Source organism: Myripristis murdjan, chromosome 17 (genome assembly GCF_902150065.1).
Source record: "Myripristis murdjan chromosome 17, fMyrMur1.1, whole genome shotgun sequence".
Classification (NCBI taxonomy): domain Eukaryota; kingdom Metazoa; phylum Chordata; class Actinopteri; order Holocentriformes; family Holocentridae; genus Myripristis; species Myripristis murdjan.
The window spans coordinates 4,476,170-4,495,957 of NC_043996.1; the positions used below are offsets into that span (position 1 = coordinate 4,476,170).

General features: G+C 41.5%; 2 protein-coding genes across 3 annotated transcripts in view; both read right to left on the reverse strand.

The window, feature by feature from the left end:
• Positions 1-1,770: 1,770 nt before the first annotated feature.
• Positions 1,771-9,093, reverse strand: ttpa (tocopherol (alpha) transfer protein). Its single transcript, XM_030074607.1, has 5 exons — positions 8,871-9,093; positions 5,927-6,080; positions 5,033-5,226; positions 4,647-4,757; positions 1,771-3,339 (listed from the first exon to the last, which is right to left on the reverse strand). Exons 1-5 carry the CDS (start codon positions 9,048-9,050, stop codon positions 3,124-3,126), a joined length of 855 nt encoding a protein of 284 aa, XP_029930467.1. The 5' UTR covers positions 9,051-9,093; the 3' UTR covers positions 1,771-3,123.
• A 2,360-nt stretch (positions 9,094-11,453) lies between these two features.
• The window catches only part of LOC115375865 (xenotropic and polytropic retrovirus receptor 1 homolog), a 58,172-nt gene continuing 49,837 nt past the window's right edge, over positions 11,454-19,788 (reverse strand). The window contains exons 16-17 of one of the 2 annotated variants that reach the window (XR_003929753.1): positions 12,385-19,095; positions 11,457-12,351 (exon numbers count right to left, since the gene is read on the reverse strand). Coding sequence is in view for 1 of the 2 variants with exons in the window: in XM_030075446.1 (XP_029931306.1) it covers positions 19,041-19,095 (55 nt within the window). In the remaining variant the exon portion in view is untranslated. Of the gene's footprint in view, positions 19,096-19,788 lie in introns of both variants that reach the window. The other variant, XM_030075446.1, reaches the window with a different exon arrangement.

Below are 19,788 nucleotides of genomic sequence, written 5' to 3' on the forward strand. Positions count from 1 at the left end.
TGTCGGGTGGACTGAGAGAGTGGCATTACGTTCTGGAGAGCTCCGCCCTGCACACACACACACACACACACACACACACACACACACACACACACACACACACACACACACACACACACACATGGCCTTCCTCTGACAGGTCGTCAGCAGTACACAGGATGACATAAGGTGGGTCAGAGAGCAGTGGCTCTGCAGAGCCTCAGGTATGAATTTGATCATGACTGAAGGTGCTGCACAAAACCAGTTTGTACAGCTCTGAAACCTGAGCAGGTTCCTTTGATTGCTGTCAGAAACACAGGAAAATGACAATGAGCAGCTAGTAAGAAGTTGGTAAAAAAAAAAAAAAAAAAAAATGCAAAAAATGATCTGAAAATTAGCATTAAAAAAGAACAGAGAAAGTCATTAGAAAATACATTTTCTTGTAATATAATTTTAGAATTTTAAATATATAATCCTCATACTCATCTATCTATCTATCTATCTATCTATCTATCTATCTATCTATCTACCTGAATGAATAGTTATTGTATTCCAATTTTGGTTATTGTCTAATAATTTTCTTTTTTTCTGTTAACTTCAGGAAGTTCAGATAAAACTCTGAGATCATTTTCTCACTTTGCGCTAATTTTCAGGTTATGTACTCTTTTATTCTTTTTTTAGGTAACTTTTTTCAGTCATTTTATTGTTTTTACTCATTTCTTTTTAATTTTCAGGTCATTTCTTGCTAAGCTGCACTTTGCCGTTTTCCCCATGTCTTTGACGTTTATGTGCTCTGCTTTCAAAACATGACAAGTGAAAGAAAGAAACACAGAGCATTTTGTTCACAGACGGTGCCCACTCACAGTCTCCTGGGTTTCAAAGGGAATATTTGCACAATAAAAGTGACACAAACATGTTTCATTTAATTTTAGGTAAAAACCTGATCCCAGGCTAGTTTATGTGAGTGAGACGGCTGGCTGGTGCAGTGTTGTAGACGAGAGGCTGAGAGACGGTGTTTACAGACCTCAGCCCACTGAACAAAGGTCTGTCACAGGGGGACAGCGCCAAGAGACGGGGCACAAAACAGAGGCAGGAGAGGGGGAAAGGAAGGAAGGGCCCTCTGGGGTCAGTACAAGCTTCTTAAAGTCAGTTGAACACAATTTAAATAAAATATGTACCTCAGCCCTAAAATAAGCCTGAGCAGGAATCAGCAACAGGTTAATTGGTGCAACAAGATAAGCCCTGCACTGAGGAGAAGCAGCTCTATTTAAGACTGGAAGGAAGCTTTGCACTACAAAATCAAACATGTTCAGGCCTGGAATTTTTATGACTCAGTTTAACAGGAATATTCACCCATTTTGAAAACTGGGGGGGGGGGGGAGTCCGTTTCAATGGCAGGAGGCGAACAGTTAGCATGTGGAGCATCCAGCACTCAGTAACAGTGAGAGGAAGATAGCACCACTACTATCCTACAGAACAGCTGGGAGGAAGGGAAATTTTGAACAATGGGTGAACTGTCCCTTTAAAGCCTTTGTAAGGTCCTGCAGCCATGCTGTTATGGGAAGTGTTTTCATTTTCCTCCACCATCGCAGTTCACCCACCAAATGCTCCAACATGATGGGAGCTGGGGTGTGTGTTGGAACTGGATAATGTCATGTAGATACAGCCGCTGATATCCTGCAGGTAGGAGTTGGGAAACAAGACAAACTTTTATCTTCGTGGAGTTAAATACATAATTGTATGTTGAATATGGACACACATCCTTCTTTTTTTTTTTTAACAGGACTTTGATTTATTTTGTCATTAACATTCAAATGAGATGATTGTTCACTAAAAATTGCACAAGTTTCACAAATTTCAGTCATATCCCTTTCTTTCTTTCTTAGTGGTTCAAATCAGCAGATATCAAAAAGCCTCTGTAAACTACCAACAGGTCAAATCTGGAGGCCATTTTCACGAGTTAAAGGGTGTTTTGCATACAGGGCAGGCGGCAGGCTAACAAACTGTGCATTCAAGTCTTTTTTTAAAAAAAAATGATTTTGTGCTTCATGTACTTGTCATAAAAGATCTAAAATCCTATAAACTCGACTATTTGCAGCAGATTGTTTTGCATATTCTTCGACACCACAGTACATTAGAGGCATAATATCATAGCATGTCAAAACTGACCTGACACAGAATTAATACAAGTCCTTTGAAACAGGTGAGTCTAAATGTGAAATTTCTAGAGCTGGTCCATTCTCAGAAGCAGAAATCTGCTTTCAGGCTTAAATCTGCTGTTGCTGGGAAGTTGCTGGTTGTAAAATGGCATATTCTTGTCCACAAAACACATCCATTCAAACTATATATTTGTGAGAGGCACAGCTGCCAGTCTTTCTCTTTGGAAGCTCAAGATTTTCATTCGACTGCAACAATTTGCAAAAAAAAACACATAAAGCCTGCACATTTTCACCAGTAAATCTCAGATCCATGTCTGACCTTGGTCCTAACAGAGTGACAAAGCACAAGAAATTACAGCTTAGACCACTAAGAGGCACCTATTCAATTAAAACATTCGTTACTGTCATCATTAATTACTAACATAAAACTGTAAAAACTGGTCCACCTTAAGACTACAAACTACAACAAAAACAGAAGAATTGTACAGTTCAAAAGAGGAATGGATGGAAAAGATGTTAGACGGGTCAGATGGATGAATGTCTTGATGGAGTGATGAGGTGGAGGGAAGGAAGAGTCCCTGCTCCTCTGCAGCTTTTGTTTCACAGAGTCAGCTGCGTCGCTGACAGGCTGTTGCTGTGGTGGAGCGGAAAGATTTCACGATGAGAAAAAAATGATGTGATATTTCCTGCTTCCTGTAGGGAAATCTGTCTTCCCTCCCTCCACAGGCAGGTCCGACGTCAGTGTCTGGCTCAAGGACACTTCGGCAGAGTAGAAAACGAGCAACAGCTGATAAACATTTGTTATGGCGTGGCAGCAGAAGCGTCGTCGGCACTGAGGTAGATATCAGCTCACAGTGACAGGAAACTGTCTCTACTCCAACTCACTCTTCAGCTTTGGGGTTTGGATGTTTAGCGATGACTGGAATAACACCAGGTCTAGCATAAACCCCCACCCCCAGAGTGATGCACCCTGGGTAGTCTTTGTCTACGCTGAGACAAAGCTGCCGGGGTTGATGGCGATGTCGCCTGTCGGGTGGTCGGCGATCTGGTTGAGGAGCCTCTCAGACTGCAGCAGCTGATTGGTCCACTCTTGACAGGCGTCCTCGAGGGCGGGACCCTCGCCTCCGTATTCCGGAGGGAGGACGGACGGCGAGAAGAAGTCGCTCAGAGTGTTGCAGTAATCTGCGCCGTGCATGTGGATCTGCAGAGAGGAGAGAGTCAGTGCTGTGAATGTGTGGCGGGGCGCTACGAGCCCATTCATGAGTCACACCCGCAAAAACAACAGCATCACCGTCTCAGATTCAGTCTTATCCTCCTCAGCTCTGCCAAGCCCATCACTGGACTCATCACTGCAAATACGTGCTGCCTTGCTCAAACCCAAAGGCGTTTACTTTAAATTCTAGTGGAGATCCCAAGGTTTCCAAAGATCCCAAATAAATCCTGCTGAATTCCAGGGAAATGTGTCTAAAATGATGCACAGGACATGTAGATCTTTTCTATTTGATGTGATGCTGCAGCCATAAAACAATGGACTCCCCAGTTTGAATATTTCATTCAACATTAAGTGTGATGTAGCTTCAATGAAGCACTGCAACCAGCAGATGTAGAATATAGAGGTGACATTGTTGCACAATATGGAAATAATGTTCTCTCTAACTTTGAATCTACTTGAGAGAAAATGTAAGGAAAAGTGCTTAAGTGCTTAAAATCTGTTTTGTTTCTGTCAATATAAGTGAAAATCTCATCCCGTAAGAGATGAGATAATTTGCGGCTCTATTATTTTTCAGGAACTTCTCTTGACATGGGTCAGTATCTTGAAGCAGGGCATAAAAAGGCAGGCCACTGCACACGTGCCACAAAACTGACACTTGATTCAAGAAAATTCTTTCCATAGGTAGATTAGCATTGGCAACTTTTTCTATTCTGTCAAAAGAAATGTGATTTGAAAGGAATACTTCAACATTTTGGGCAAAATATCCGTTTTCCTACTTACTGAGTTTGAGACAAAATGTTTGATACCTTTTTCACCTCTGTACGTCCAGTGGTTCAGCTCCTATGAGTTTCATTTCCTGTTAGCTTAGCATAAAGACTTGAAGTCTATGGGAGTCATTAGCCTAGCCCTAACAAAGTGAAAAAATAAACCTTACAGCAGCTCTGAAACTGTCTGATTTACGCAGTGGATCATGTGGATTTGAAATACATGCCATGGAATGTAAAAAAGCAAATGAGCGTTGTTTTAGGAGGAGTTTTTTTTTGTTTTGATTTAGTTTTGTTTTAGGAGAAGTTGTATTTCAAATCTACTTGATAATCTCCTAGACTTCAAGTCTTTAGTCCCTAGGAAGTGAAGCGCTGGATGTACAGGGGTGAAAGGGGTATCGAACATCTTGTTTCAATCTGGAGAGGTTCAGAAAAAGGCTATTTTCCCAAAATGTTGGAGTGTTCCTTTAAGATCCAAAACAACATGACGTGACTGATTAGGAAGTCTGCAGTTTGGTGTGACTGACTGACCCGCTGCTTGATCTTCTCAGGCAGGAACGGGCGGAGCATGGCGAAGACGGGACGGAAGAACCTCGGCTCATTCAACAGATGGATCCCTCTCACCTTCAGTGGAAAGGAGTCCTGGGACACACACACACACACACACACACACACACACACACACACACACACACAAAGCACGTTAGACCGTTGTAAAAATTCACAGAGACAGGCTATCAGCTGGTCAGTCATTTAAATCTGTCATGCACTGATGAGAAAACATTCAAAGCCTTTACTTAAGTCAAACTACCACACCGTCATGGAAAAATAGTGAAAGTTCTACGCTCATATTATATTAGCAGTTAAACATGATATTCATGACAGGCATGTGGTCTTCACAGTAAGTCCTGAATAACCTGAAGCACGGAGGATATCTTCTTGGCGAGGGAGGGGTTAAACTGCAGGGCGTGGCCTAAGCTCCACCCCGCCAGGTCAAATATGACCTTCAGGCCTCGCTGCTGTGTCTCTGTTTCCGTGCAGATGATCTCTGAGGTCATCAGGCTGACCCTGAACACCTGGAAGGCTGACCAGTCTTTAGGGTTCCACTGGCCTGGACACACACACACACACACACACACACACACACACACAGATTCATTGTTTACGTTTGTGTTCATGGTTTCAATGCATAATGATAAGAACTCCACTTCTCACTCACTCTTACTGGGTGGTGAAGTGGCAGCTGCATTATTTTTTACTGACTCCTCAACTGAATGAATTCTCTTTTTAACCCCAGGAACTCCAATTCTCCCTTTTTCCAACTTTGAAGGTAACTTCAAAGTTGGAAAAAGACTTTTTTTCCCATATTGTTAGATTGTTAGATGATTTCTGAATTTTTTTCTTCTTGATGTTACATACATAATCTGTATCAGCTGCTCATACTGAGTGAAATATTCAAAGCCAAGATGCCATTGTTTCATGGCTACATTATATTTCTATTACATCAAACAGAAAAGATCTACATATCTTGTGCATCATTTCCCAGGAATTTAGCAGCACATGTTTGGGTTCATTGCAAACCTTGGGATATCCACTACTATTTTAAATAAAGTTTTGCAAGTTTGAACAAGGCTGTACTGTACAGCATGCATTTGTAATGATGAACCCACTGATGGGCCCAGCAGAGAGAAAAGGTTAATCATTTATTTCCCCCCCCCTGCTGAATTCCTTGACTTTTGCTGCTGCACAGAGATCTATAAAGTTTCATATTATGCCTTGATGGTAACACACACTCTGACACACAGGCTCACCGATCCTATAGAGCAGCACCCTGCTGCCGGCGTGGTCCCGCTGTGGGAGGACAGCGTGGTACGAGTTGTTGAGGAGGCCCAGGACGGAGCGGGGGGACAGACAGCCGCTGATCTCAGGACTATCCCTCCGCCAGCGCTGGTGGTTCAGAACCAGCTGCAGAGGAGGAGGGGGGGGCAGGGTGTGGGAACAGATCAAATTAAGCAGCTGATAACCCTTTATTGACTTTATTACCTAAGGCCAGCCCACAGTGTAAACACAGGCCTGTTCTCTATTAAACTTCAAAAGCTATCAGATGGGGATCTAAGAGCCTCTCATCCAAAATGCCAGAACTCTGCTAAACTTGTAAACACAATTCACAATACAACTATGTCTGTTATTGCTGTCTGGACCATGCATGTTGTGGTTTTATGACTTTATGTATTGTGATTAACTGTGATGTGTTTGAACCGACCTGTGAGGGCAAATTTCCGCATGTGGACAATACACATTATCTTATCTTAAACTACTTAAGATACTGTATTTAAACTTAAACTGCAAGTGCACACAAAACAACTATTTCACATTTGAACTAGTAGGAGCTCTGTAGTTTTATTAACAAATATGTAGCTAGATGAAATAAGTTTTATTTTTTTTTTGCAGTTTATTTGAACTAGCTACATATTTGTCATATTTGTTTGGCCTGCTCCCTCCAGCACTCAGGCGACAGATACACACCACAGTGTGGCTCAACAGAGCTCAGTTTTCACACACTTGGCCCAGTTCCAACTCTTTTCACATGAGAACAAGCAGCCCGGCATTTGTGCTCTGAGTACAAACTGTCCTGAGCAACAACAGAGAGACACTCCAATGGCTAAAATGCTGAGAAAATACACAACAACAACAAGAAATCACAGTAAGTCTTTGCATGCTTCAGAAAGATCACAGCAAACGTACAGAGAAAGTCTCTGGAGTGATCAGAGAACAGCCACCAGGCCACCGTTAACTCACTGTTGAGTGGCACAAACACACACACACACACACACACACACACACACACACACACACACACACACACACACACACACACACACACACACACACACCAAGTCTCTATAGTAATATTATAAAGTTACCACAGGCAGTCCTTTGCCAACTAGGCTTTAGCTCAGACAAACTCTCACAGCCAACCACTCCTATAGCAACATGACCAACGATTGGCAAACAGGGACAAAAGTTCTGACACTGAGCTAAATATATGTTTAGGGTTGCTACATGTTTTTTTTTTTTTTTTTTTTTTTTTTTTTTGTCCACACAATCATCCTGGTTCACATTTGTCATTTGGTGTAAAAGTCACACTTCAAGGTTTAATGTTTGCCACTGGCTGCAAGAACCAAGGGAACATCAGTTGAAGTCATATCATATTCATCATTCTTTAGTATTTGTTTTCAGCTGAGTCAACATTCAGCTGGGGCGTGAAAAAACTTGCCCAAGGTCAGAACACATCATCTTTGGGCACATCACAAAGTAAACATCTTTGACAGTTGCAGCTAAATACAAAAGGAACGGCAAAAATTTGGCCACGTGTGTAAGGTTCAACTGATCATAGAGACAGCAAATATTTTCTGAGGGCTGGAAATTTGCTTAAATTCAAATCTACAAATCTTAAGTGTGTTCTGTCTAAAACAAGCAAACAAACAAAGAAGGCCAGTGTGAGAGCCAACATGGAGTCCAATAACATTGTAGTGCACAGTAACAATGCTTTAGAATCAATCTTGTAGACTGAACAATATATATGTGTATCTACATATAGCTGTTTATCTATCTATCTGAGACACTTGGTCTCATTCTGAAGAGTCCATGTCCATGGTGATGTTCATTTTAATGGACGAGGTACATTTAATATTCATAAGCCCCCTATAACACAGCATAACCATCAGTAGAGATTCATAATAATGGCCTTCCTATGTACAGAACAAGTATTATTGGTTATATCTATTCTCACAATTTGTTGAACATTTCTGTGTTCTGAATGAATGAAACCTATAATAAATCTTGGGATGCTTTAGAAAAACCACAGAGCCTGTTCCTCTAGTGATCATGACACCATAACAGAGAACCGTAATGACACATCAGTTACATGGAATCGCAAGGCTTCATTTTGCAACATAACGTGATGAAACATTGAAAAAATGATAGGAGTCTATTTTATTATTATCTCCAAAAAGCACACGAATGCGTCGCGAGTTGACATGTAAATGTTACTTAAATATATGAAAGAAGGCCACATTAGACATCCACTCAGTGTCCACCTCATCAGGTCCTGCTGTCTGTATCAGGTCTGCCATAAATTCTACCTTTTAACAAAGTTTATCATGTTCAGTTTGTGTGGAAATTCAGTCCTATGTTTATTATCGCACTTGTTGTTTGCAGAGGTCTTGTACCGGACAGAATATTGGAAACAGCTCTGAATAAACTGCAGTCCAGTCCAACAGCAGCACTAACTATGAGCTTAATGCCAAACATAGAAGTGAATGAACACCTCTGTTACCGTGACAACAAGACAAGCTGAGCATTATAGGCAGCAGGAGAGGAAACTTTACGGCACAACAGTCGTAATGGATTAGATTGTGCAGCTGGACCTAATAAAGAGGCCACTGAGCGTAAACAGTGAAGATCTTTTCAGTGAAACACAACTCCTCTGCACCCCCTCCTCTCTTCCTATGCTCTCTAAGAACCAGATGCTTCCACTGGGTCCTAAAGCCCACCCCACATACCATTTGTTTTCTTCTTGCCTTAAAACCAAGAAAAAAAGTGTCTGAAACTTCCCCACTTGTTGCCAGTTCACCACAAAACACCTCTTCTGTGCAGAAAAGCTTCGCTGAACTGCACGCCGGGCAGCGGAGCGGCGCACTGAGCGCCTGCAGGCAGGGCACAGCGGCATGACAGTGGTTTTTGTTCGGGTACCTTCAGTGCGAGCTCCACGTCGAAGTCTCTGGCCCGCAGGAACCTGATGAGAAAGGCGTCGGAGAAGTCCAGCGTGCCGGCGGGGTGCAGCTGGCTCCGGGCCCTCTGCCTCAGAGCCGAGATGTAGGGCCGCAGCACCTCCGAGTCGTCCGGTAAGTCATTGAGCTGTGACCCGTTCATGACGGACGGAGGTCCGGCTGGCAGAGCGACCACTGGAGAGGGGGGGCGGGAGACAGGGCTGTACATACACACAGAGGTGGAGAGAGAGAGAGAGAGAGAGAGAGAGAGAGAGAGAGAGAGAGAGAGAGAGAGAGACACACACACACACACACACACACACACACACACACAAACGGGCTTCTGCAATCAGCTGGATGGAGCAACTCTTCACTGCATGACCAGAGCACTGCTTAACAAACACACAAACATGGTGTAAGCGTGTGTGTCAATCATCTACCTGACGGTTACCGGGTAACTCATCCCAAAGGACACTTTGTCAACACCTTCACTATCCAGGGAAAACCCGCATCGCATTCATCTATTAAAACTTTATATTGCATAATAATTATCTATATTACATTTTAGAAAGACACTGCTTAATCAAATATCAACTATGGGGATATTATAGTGGGCCTACATATTTGAAATATCATAAGTCACTGAAAAATCGCCATTTCCTTATTATAGATACACGATAGGACTCTATAGTAATATCATAGGGATATGATAGAACTTTTTTGGGCATGATAAGAAGAATAGCACCACCTCCTGCTTATTAACAGTCAATGCAACACAAAGCCTCTAGTCCAGCCTGAGGCCAGGTTAGAAAAGAATAGAAAACTGAAATGCACTTGTACACAGATGCTATGTGTGTGTGTGTTGTCCCTGGTGTGTAGGAAGACGATGCATTTCTAGTATATTTATGTATGTTTTGAAAGCAGCAGCACTGTTGTCATTTCAACAGTGCAAAGCACCTCCCACCCCCTCACACACACACACCTATTTTGTCTTTTTACTTTTATAATCTATTCCCCAGTTCTATTTTTCCAGCGACTCCAAAGAAATAGAATATTGATCAGTAACATGGTAATGCATGATCAAGGCAGAGAAAGAAAATGTCACTTACCTCCGAACAAAAAAGTCTGGTGATGTTCAGACAGCCGACAATATGAAAGTGGCTTGGAGCTGAGGCCCACTGGATGCAGATCTGCTGCTGGTGGCTGCAGCAGATCTGCTTTTATCCCTGCAGGCTGCCAACAGATCCAAACACCACCAGACGAGTAAACAAAAAGGAGATAAACTTCAGATTACATGTTCAGCAACAGTACTTTGACATTTCTCTTGATAGGTCACATTTAGAGACACGAGTCTGACCTGTAGTGAATGATGTCCAACGGTCAGGCTGCCAACACCGCCCAGACTGGCTTAATGTGGACCGGAGACTCCAGCTGATGAGGGTTTCAACCTACGGACCATCATCTGAAAAGATTTGGTGTTACCTGTCTGTTTGGCAGACAGGGAGACACCAGTGGCGAGTAAAAGGTTTGATTAGAACGATCATCGTCTCAGATGTTTGCTTGTTGACCTGACTTGAAATGATGGACGTGAAACTGAACTAATCATTCCTCTGCTGGAGACTCTGGGCTGCCTCTGGCCCCGGCTGCACAACCACCGCCTCAGAGCATGAAGTGCTGAGCGAGTCTCAGGCTAATAACACCTTGAGGTTTTTCAGAGGAATGCCAACGAGCCATTTTGCAGGTAAATGAAATTCCAGCACAGAGCCACTTCACGGGCTACTGGTAGCAAACAGGGTCAATATTGATCTTTTATCAGAAATGCAGTCTGGCCTAATCGTTGTTCACCTCTGATGGATACAATGCAGTTTGATTGGTTACATTTTTTATTGCAGACTTAATCAGCACTGCACTGGTTGTGTATGGGAAGCCCTTACTTGAACTGATTCTTAGACATTTCTGGCACAACCCCCCATGTCCACCCTGAGCCCTCACACACTTTCAGTGAAGTCAACTGTGTGATCAGTGTAAATGTCTGAGTGTTAAGGGCTTGAAGGGACATATATAAAAGGAATGTAGCCAACACAAGCTGTTGCTACTCTCTTTCCTGTTGTAATCATGACCACTCCTTGGTCAAGTCTCAATGAACCTGAAGGTATTGTCAAAAACAAATTTTTCTTTTATAGGTACTGAAATTCTAGCTATATTTTTGAAGATATTCTTTGTAGCTGATTAAATGTCCATTGTAACATGACAGGGTAATTGTGTTACCAATAGGATGTCATCATATACAAATAGTGTTTTGATTTGTATCATGATTATTTTCAGTTGTTTGTCACGTTTATAAGCTAATAATCACAAAAGTAACACGTTTGAGGTTATTAGGATTTGTTACTTCTTCATAAACAATTTGGGAATGAATATCAGTTTACTACGCTTTGCATGAGGTAAATTGTAAAGCTGTTGTCCAATTTAATGCTGCAACAGAAACATTTTCTTGCTTCAGTGTGGCGAGCAGACACACACAAACTTCATCTAGGAACAGAAATAAGAGTCCAGACACAAACCGTTGTTGACCTTTAGTTCATTTTACTGTAAAACTGTAACAGGGAAGGGTCGGTGAACTAGGCACCTTTGTAGCATCACACTGCTACTGTACATACAAGACAACATCCACAGCACAGTCACTGATTATACAACACTTCTAATCAATAGAGTAATCATTACATAATGTATTGTATAATCAACAGCTCTGGGTCGCACCACAGTGGGATCAGAACATAGATCCAAACGTTCTCTTGGTAGGATCACACATTATATGTTGTGTCTGATATCATTCAACATACCAGTGCTATGTGGAGACCAACCAGAGTAAATTCCTATTTCTTATTTTTGGCTCTTGATCCCATTATATTAGAATTCAAATTTAAATGTATAACTAGATGGATCTCAGAGAGTTTTGTTCCAGTGCATGTTGTTTGTTTCTAACAACCAACTCATCAGTAATCCTCAATGTTCCACAGCGCTGAGAAACCTTTTGGCCAGCAAGCATGAAGTATCTCAGAACTAGAGTGTCGATCGGAGATGGTTTTACCTGTGGCATTCCTCTGCTGTAAAAATATAAAGTTCAATTGGACTCAACATGTCTGGATGGGTTCGCTGGATGCGCAACACCTGCTCTGAAAGGCTTCATGTTTTGCGGGCACTGAGTTTCAGTGAGTACTAGAGGATGTTTGGTGCACATACAACACAACTTACGGCCAACAGATCGTTAAAACAGAACAGAGAACACAACGTCCCCACAGGGGGACACGTCACCAGCCGAGTTCATAGGTCGGAGTTTCAGCTTCAGGATCCTTCAGTTGACGTCTTCAAGAGGTTCGCGGCAGCTTGGCAACTGGGAAGTTTCTGAGCTGAAGACAGTATGGAGTTTCTGTCCTAGGCTGAAACTGTGAGCGGAGGATACACTCAATGTGAATTTAGAGCACTCTAGCTTAGACTTCAGCGACGCTGTTGTCTTATGGATCCTCCCACCTTTGACGACAGAAACGTCTTAGTTGCCAGTTGTCTTGATTGCCTTGCAAAGAAGGAAAATGACACACCCAAACAGTTCCTTGAAAGCAGAACTCCATCTATTTTCATCTTTTGCCATTATGGAGACCAATTCTGACAAAAATCCAATCAATTGCTTCACTTGCGTCTTGCTTGTCTGGGTGCTGCTCTAGTATATTTTGTCCTGTAGTCCCAGCAGATACTCCAAAAAAGAAAAAAAAGAAAAAAGAAAAAAACAAAGATCTTAATTAGGTGACTGATGAGAATTTGGTCAGAACTGATCGGAGTAGAAACGGCCGGAGTTTTTGCTTTAACACTCCCCAGACTTTCTGAAAGAGCTTCTGTTTGATCTCGACAATGGGAACAACAGGTCCCACTACTTCTCTAATGGTGGGTTTTTTTTCTGATTGACAGCTGGGAGGGAGGTGATAACCCAGTAAGAAGGGGAAGAGGGAGGGTTCCACCTGTCTGTCACACCCTCAAATTAACCAGGTAAGTTCTAGAAGCTTCTTTACATCAAAGCATTGAGGTTTGTATGTGGAATGGGAGCGTATATTTACAGTGTTTTTGTATGTGTGTGTGTGTGTGTGTGTGTATGCTCACACTGAGTGGCACAAGGCATCATCTAGAAAAGAAAAAGAAAAACATGAGCTGAAAAGACCAGATTTCCAACCCATAAAGTCCCCCTGAAATGAGCTCCCATTACCTTTACTTCCTGGAAAACAGTGCATCTTTAGTGGTGATGTCGTGATGCGCTGGTGGGTTTAATTAAACAAAATCAACCAATAAAACCAATCAATATTAAAAAAAAAAAAGATTTCTCTCCCAAACTGAGATCCAATGTGAATGATTCCACCCTGTATTATGTCCTGCCTCAATGTTTCATTTCAACAGGGAACACATAAACCCAAGGAAGGAGGAGTGCATTTCATGAGGTCTTTACCCCCAACAGTCAGTAACAACGTGGTATTGAACAATGGGAATCTGGCACCCACTCTGGCCTTAGTAATATAACAGAGCATGTGGTCAAAATAATAAAATGCTCAACAACAGTTAGTGGCAAAAGTTAAAATAAAAAAGTGAGTTAAAGTTGGTCTTTTGGTGCTGACATCGTCTTAACATCATTTAACAGCCTCAAACAGTCAAAAACGGACCCTCAGTTGTTCCAACTAATATTCATTTCTCAGTCTTTTATCCACATTACACAGTAGATCAGTCAACAACAAAGACTTTGCACTTCCTGCTGCTAAATTCTTCAGCCGATAAGCAGCTCTTGTTTCATGACTTTAACAATAAATAAGAACGATAACAGGTTATTAAGTTCATTCACCCCCCTTCGACTGATTTGAACAGCTTGTTGAAGACAGGTAATTCAACTGAAAACAGTATTGCTTGTATACTGTTCTTAGGCTTGGCTGTGGTATTGAAAGAATACAGAGAGTTTGTTGGAGATCATCTCATTGGTTAGCTTAGCCATTAAGTGGTGAGAACACGGACGCTAAAACCATCCAGATGGTATCCAGAGGCTGACCATTGATAAGTTTTTTAGTGCATAGTCTTGTTTTTAAAAGTATCACTGATTAAACATGGATGACATAGTTGGGTTTATTTTAGGAACTATTTATGCCGAAGCATGTATTCATCCACTGCACACTTTTTTGTTAAAAGCAGTGGCTACTATCAGTCAACACAGTGCATGCTCAAGTCTTAACATGGAATACCACATCCAATATCCTGGATTCTTTTTTTGTGTGTGTGTCTCTGTTCTCATCACTCAAAACGGGAATTGATAAATGGGATAATCTGCCAAAAACTTGGTGTATTCCTTTGAACTGACAACGGGCCTGAAAGTAGTTCTCACTAAAACCCCTCAGATGGCACAAGATAAGAGGAGGTGGAGGAAGAAAAACAGAGGTGAGATGGTAAGACGACAGGCTAGGTGATCGAAAGAGGGAGGCAAAGTGATGGAATGCAAAATGAATGGAAATGATAAATGGACCACGCTTAAAGCTTACAATTTCCATCTGCAGTATGGGTCACTGCTTTAACATAGATTAAGCAGAAATAAAAGACACAAGGTTCACTGCCCTGATACTTATGTTTGTTACTATATACTGTTCACTGGTATATAAAATGCATTAACACATAAGACTGACAACATTTAGGTTTCCTTTGACAAGACAACGCTCCTGTGACAGGATGAAGTAGTCTTACATTCATGAAGCGAGGTTTTACGAAATGCATTCATAAAATTTAGAGTTACGTTGTCTTGGAAACGTAAAAGTGCAGAGGGAAAAGCAGGAATCTTCATTAGTGCTTATGAATCAGTGGGCTAAGGTGCAAATGTGCTTGCGATGTCCTGAGTTCAAATCTGGTTCGTAGTTGTAATCATGCCAGACCCACTTTCCTGTCACTATACACTGCCTTACAACGCAGAAATGATGTAAAAGTGACCAACGTTTTCAAAAGGAATGATTGAAGGATTTGTGTACAAAAACATGAAATCCTGAGGGAAAAAAAAAAACAAAAACAAAAAACAAACAAAAAAAAATAGCATCCCTGACCAAATGCCCTGCACTCACAAGTAGAAAACAACTTTCTTTGGATGGAATGATTGTGGATTCTGGAAAAGACAAATTTTATAGATATAGATATATGTATATGTATATATCTATCTATATATATCTGTATATGTCTATCTATATGGACAGATAGATATAGATATACACATATATGGAGAGAGAGAGAGAGAGAGAGAGAGAGAGAGAGAGAGAGAGAGAGAGAGAGAGAGAGAAAGGGACCAAGGCAGTGAATGTCATACAGAAATGAAAGCCAGGAGCAGAGAGTGATTCTGCTGCTGTAATCTTTTCACTGATTGGCTGTGTGTGTGTGTGTGTGTGCGTGACCCTGAGTTCTTGTGGTAAAATAAGATGCAAAAAATTAAGAGATTAAGAGATGTGCTGCTTACTTTTCACACCAAGACAGACGTGACAGTCAGAGGATTGCAGAAACCAGTCTGCCAGTGCATAAGAAACTCTACACTGCAAAAACAACTCATTAACCTGCAGGCTTTAGAACTATTTTACGTTAAAGGAATTCTAGAGGAAAGTCTAGTAACTAGTATAGCACTGCTATGAAGAAAACAAGACTTGATTGAGGATGTTTACTGAAACTTCACTGGAAACTAGTGGATATTTGGCAAAATTTTCTACACTTCTATATTTTGCAGTGTAACTCACACTCCCCAGAATTGATTATTTGGTAGCGTTAATAAACAGATTGGCAGCACCTGCTAACCCTTTTCACACTACACTCACTACACTCTAAGACCCCAGTTAGCCCCGGGCTAACTGTCTTTTTAACTGAGCCCTGGGCTACAGTTAGCCCAGGCTAAGGACCAGAGCGTGAAAACAACTGTTGTGTGTTAGCTGCAACCCAATGGCGAAATGTTGATGTTCCTAAATGAACACTAGTTCCAACAGCCAAGCGAGCCAGAGAGATTCTGACTCTGTGCACAAGATCTCTTATCTTGTCAAAACCCAAAAGAGACAGACTCCCAGTAACCCAGTGTTTAAGAAACACTGACGTAAGACATTGCACATCTCAGTCTCCTAAGGAATGTTTTAGACTTTGGCAAGCGTGAAAAAACAAACAAACAAACAAACAAAAAAACCCCCTAAAATATAAAAATATAAAATAATAAAAACCTTATTTAGCAATGACAGAAAAGAGATAGGAAAATGAAGTCTGGCATTAAGCAGATATAAACCTTGAGTGACTCGTATTGCTCACTGGTGCCTGACGTTAATGTTATCAATTTATTCTGACATATTGATCTAAATGGTACTGTTATTGCTGGTGGATTTGAGGGAAGGAAAGAGAGGAGAAGGAAGGGAAGGGGATTGTCCAGAACCTCTTTGGGGTTTTCATAGAGGCCGCTTTCATTCATTTGAAATTGCATCCACAGGTGAACTGAATTCAAATAAGTCTTGTTAGGCTAAATGTAAAATCAGCAACATCAAAAGGGCCCATTAATCAAGGCAAAGAACTGGAAAGAATCAAGACTTAAAACAGAATGAACTCTAAATTAGAAATTGAATCTACAGCAGAACCAAATGACACAACCTAATGATGGACCAACTAGCAATATGGTGCTTAAGTGTGTGAATCACATGGGGGAATGTAAGAACATAAAGGGTCACACTCATCACAGCTGGAGACATCTTCAGCAAACTTTTTAACCATCACTCAGAAAAATGGCATTATTTTTTTCTCTGATGTAATCATGACAGAAATGAAATATTTCCCTTTGTTAGGTCTGTTTCCCAAACAATATGAAAATGTGACTTCAATGATTTGACAGTTACAGCAGTGATAACAGTGTCTCCGAAATGTGTTGATAAATATGCGGATGATGTGATGGTTGGCTGTGAGTGACCTTTGCATTAGGAAGTTAGCCGCTGATTGGGACTTTATCAACCAATGGACCTATGGACACAAAATCAGAGCGAACCACCAATAAACAACCAAACCAATACCACCAAGCCTTTAAAACAAATACACTCAGTCAAAAATGTGTTGAATAACACAGATTGTGTATCAAATATATACATACAAATATATTAAAATTATTTTAAGACTTGAACACATTTTTGGACCAACTTATGTGGCTTGTGTTTAAGGAAAACAACCTGAGTTATACCAGCACACATCTCATACGAGTGTAAACTCTGTTCAAGTTAAACTACACTGGCATTTCAAACCATTTGTCTCAGTGTCTGACAGACAGGTCACCGTCCCCCTTCCCATCATCATCAGCTCACAATGAACCGGCTTCACAGACATGTCGAACAGCATCTTCAGAGATTTCAGTGAAAAAAAATTAGTTTGGGACTAGGCTTAAGATATTGACTTAATGCTTCCGATTACTGATTGTTTTAAGTTGGTTTACAGGCGGTATTAGGCATCTCTCCCACTCATAAATATATAAATAACAAGTCCACATACATTCAACAAAATCAATTAAACTTTCCCAACGAAGGATCTTTTTCCACGAGTGGTAACTGGGAGATACTGTAGGACAACAATTAAGATAATCTTCATCTTCATCCAGAAATTAAAGTAAAATTCCTTCTCAGCTCCACGCCTTAACTCTTGTTCTGACTGCTGTTCCTTGCAGTCGAAACTCAGGAGCATACCTTTTCAGGGATTACTGTATGATACTTTCTGATTAATTATGTTCCATCTGCAAGAAATCACATCGTCTCCCACTTTGGTCCATTACATATTTACAACCACGCTTAGAGATAGTCTGTGTTTACGTACAAATGTTTGTTCTTCCCAGGAATTAACAGATGTCAAAAAAGTAATGGTTGAGTGGTGTAATTTTTGTGTCGCATGTCCATGAGCAATAAAATAAATTAAATCACTGTCAGTGTACGTGCATATGATGGTAGGCAATTTTGTCAATCTCTCTACAAACGGAATTCAAGTCTTTTGTGTGTGTGTGTGTGTGTGTATGTATGTGTGCGTGTGTGTTTCTAAAGCATGTAAGGTGCAGGTAGGCAGCTTTGTGACGATCTGATTGGGCAAGCTGAAGGGAAGGGACTAATGGTTTGATCAGTCTAGCTTGTGACTGATTAGCATTACCAAGGGACAGGGCAAGTCTCTGGTGAGGCGTGGTGCGCTGACCTGCATGATCACTGAGGGTTCGAGACCCATTTGATGGGGTTAGAGGGCAACAGCACTGAATTCTGCTAGGTCGCAATGTCCCTTTTGCACCCATGTGGTAATCATGAGGGAGAGCAGGGCTTTAGGCTCCTTCAGAAGTCCAAATCACAGGTTGCCTTAAGATCCCGGCAGGGGTATATGGTAGGTTATATATGCAAGGCTTTTCCCATTGCGTTATGGGGCTGCTGGGAGTGTGGATCTCGAGTTCTCCACCAACGCTTTGAGCTTAGGTAAGAGAGGGACAGCAGATAGATAGTAGTAATCAAGGGTAGTCAAAAAAGCATTTGGCCCTCAGCAAGCATAGGCTTTAAGGTCTTGGCCAATTCCTGCATGGGAATGATCTGGCAAAGTGGGGAAAAGTGGAAACGTCCGTTGCGTAGATAGGTTGGTTATCAGTTTGTGTCCCATTTTGTTGGGTTGTTCATTCTAGGCTGGGCCTTTGAGAAGGTTGTGAGCCCAAGCAATAGCTGAGGGTTGGGTTGATGTAGATAAATGAGGTCTGAGCCCACCCAGCACTGGTTACGCATGACAGGGGGGTGGGCTATTTAAGTTTTTTTGCCCCATGCTTAGGAAGGTCTGTGACTTGTGAGCCCATCCTTGGTTAATTCTGAAGGTAACAGTAGGTTAAGAGTTCAATGCCCATCTTTCTGGGTTTCTCATCAAGAAGAAGGTTGGACTTCTCCCTCTGAATTAGTTCTGAACCCAGGCAGAAGGCTGTAGGTTGGAGATAGGGTTAGGTAGGCGAATGAGTTCAAAACTCATCCTTGGAAGTTTCTGAGTTCAACGCCCGACTCGCTGGGTTATTCCTTTGTTAGGAGGTCGAGTTTCCCCCTTTGAATAAATTGTGGACCCAAGCGAGGGGCGTGGCCTGATGTCAGGAGTCATCATCAGTATCCTCGATCAAAACCTTGGTGTCACGACTCTTGGACCTGTGGGGAGGAAGGCAGAAAGTGCTTAAAGTGTGACTTGATGACTGTCGACTGTTGGTTTGTGGGGTGTACAACACAAGCTAGAATGCTGATGAGAGAAAAACTCCTGCTCTTGCATCTACTTGTGTTTGGTCTGTAAACTTATTGTGTAAGAATGTGTTCGGACTACTACACTTTTTTTTTTTTATAAACTGCCACCACATTTACACTTTAAGATAAGCAAATACATGAGAAGTCACAAGAAAACTTCAACTTTTTTCCAGAAATACAAATCAGAACAAAGAGGAGACAGTGAAATGATCAAGGACACAAGCATCCATGAAGAATAGTCTCACTTTCTGTGCATACAAAACACTAACACAGCTGAACGGTGTCAGCTCATTTCTGCTTGTGTAGCATTGCATCCAATAAACTGAATATGGTTATTTTATAAAACCAAATACTGCCTTGTGTGAACTATCTGCAATGCATTGCAAAGTTCATAGGGAACTGAATTGTCCACCGAGAGGGCAGTGGATTTTGGTAAGAAAGTCAAGAATGACCGTGGAAAGGAAAAAAGAAAAACGAAGAAAAATTGATCAGATTGTTTCTCAAATAAAACTATGAATCCCAGTGTAAAGGGAACTAGCTAAATGTTGCACTGGCTTGAGCAGCAGATTTGCAGAGTGAAGATGCATCACTTTCAAACACAGT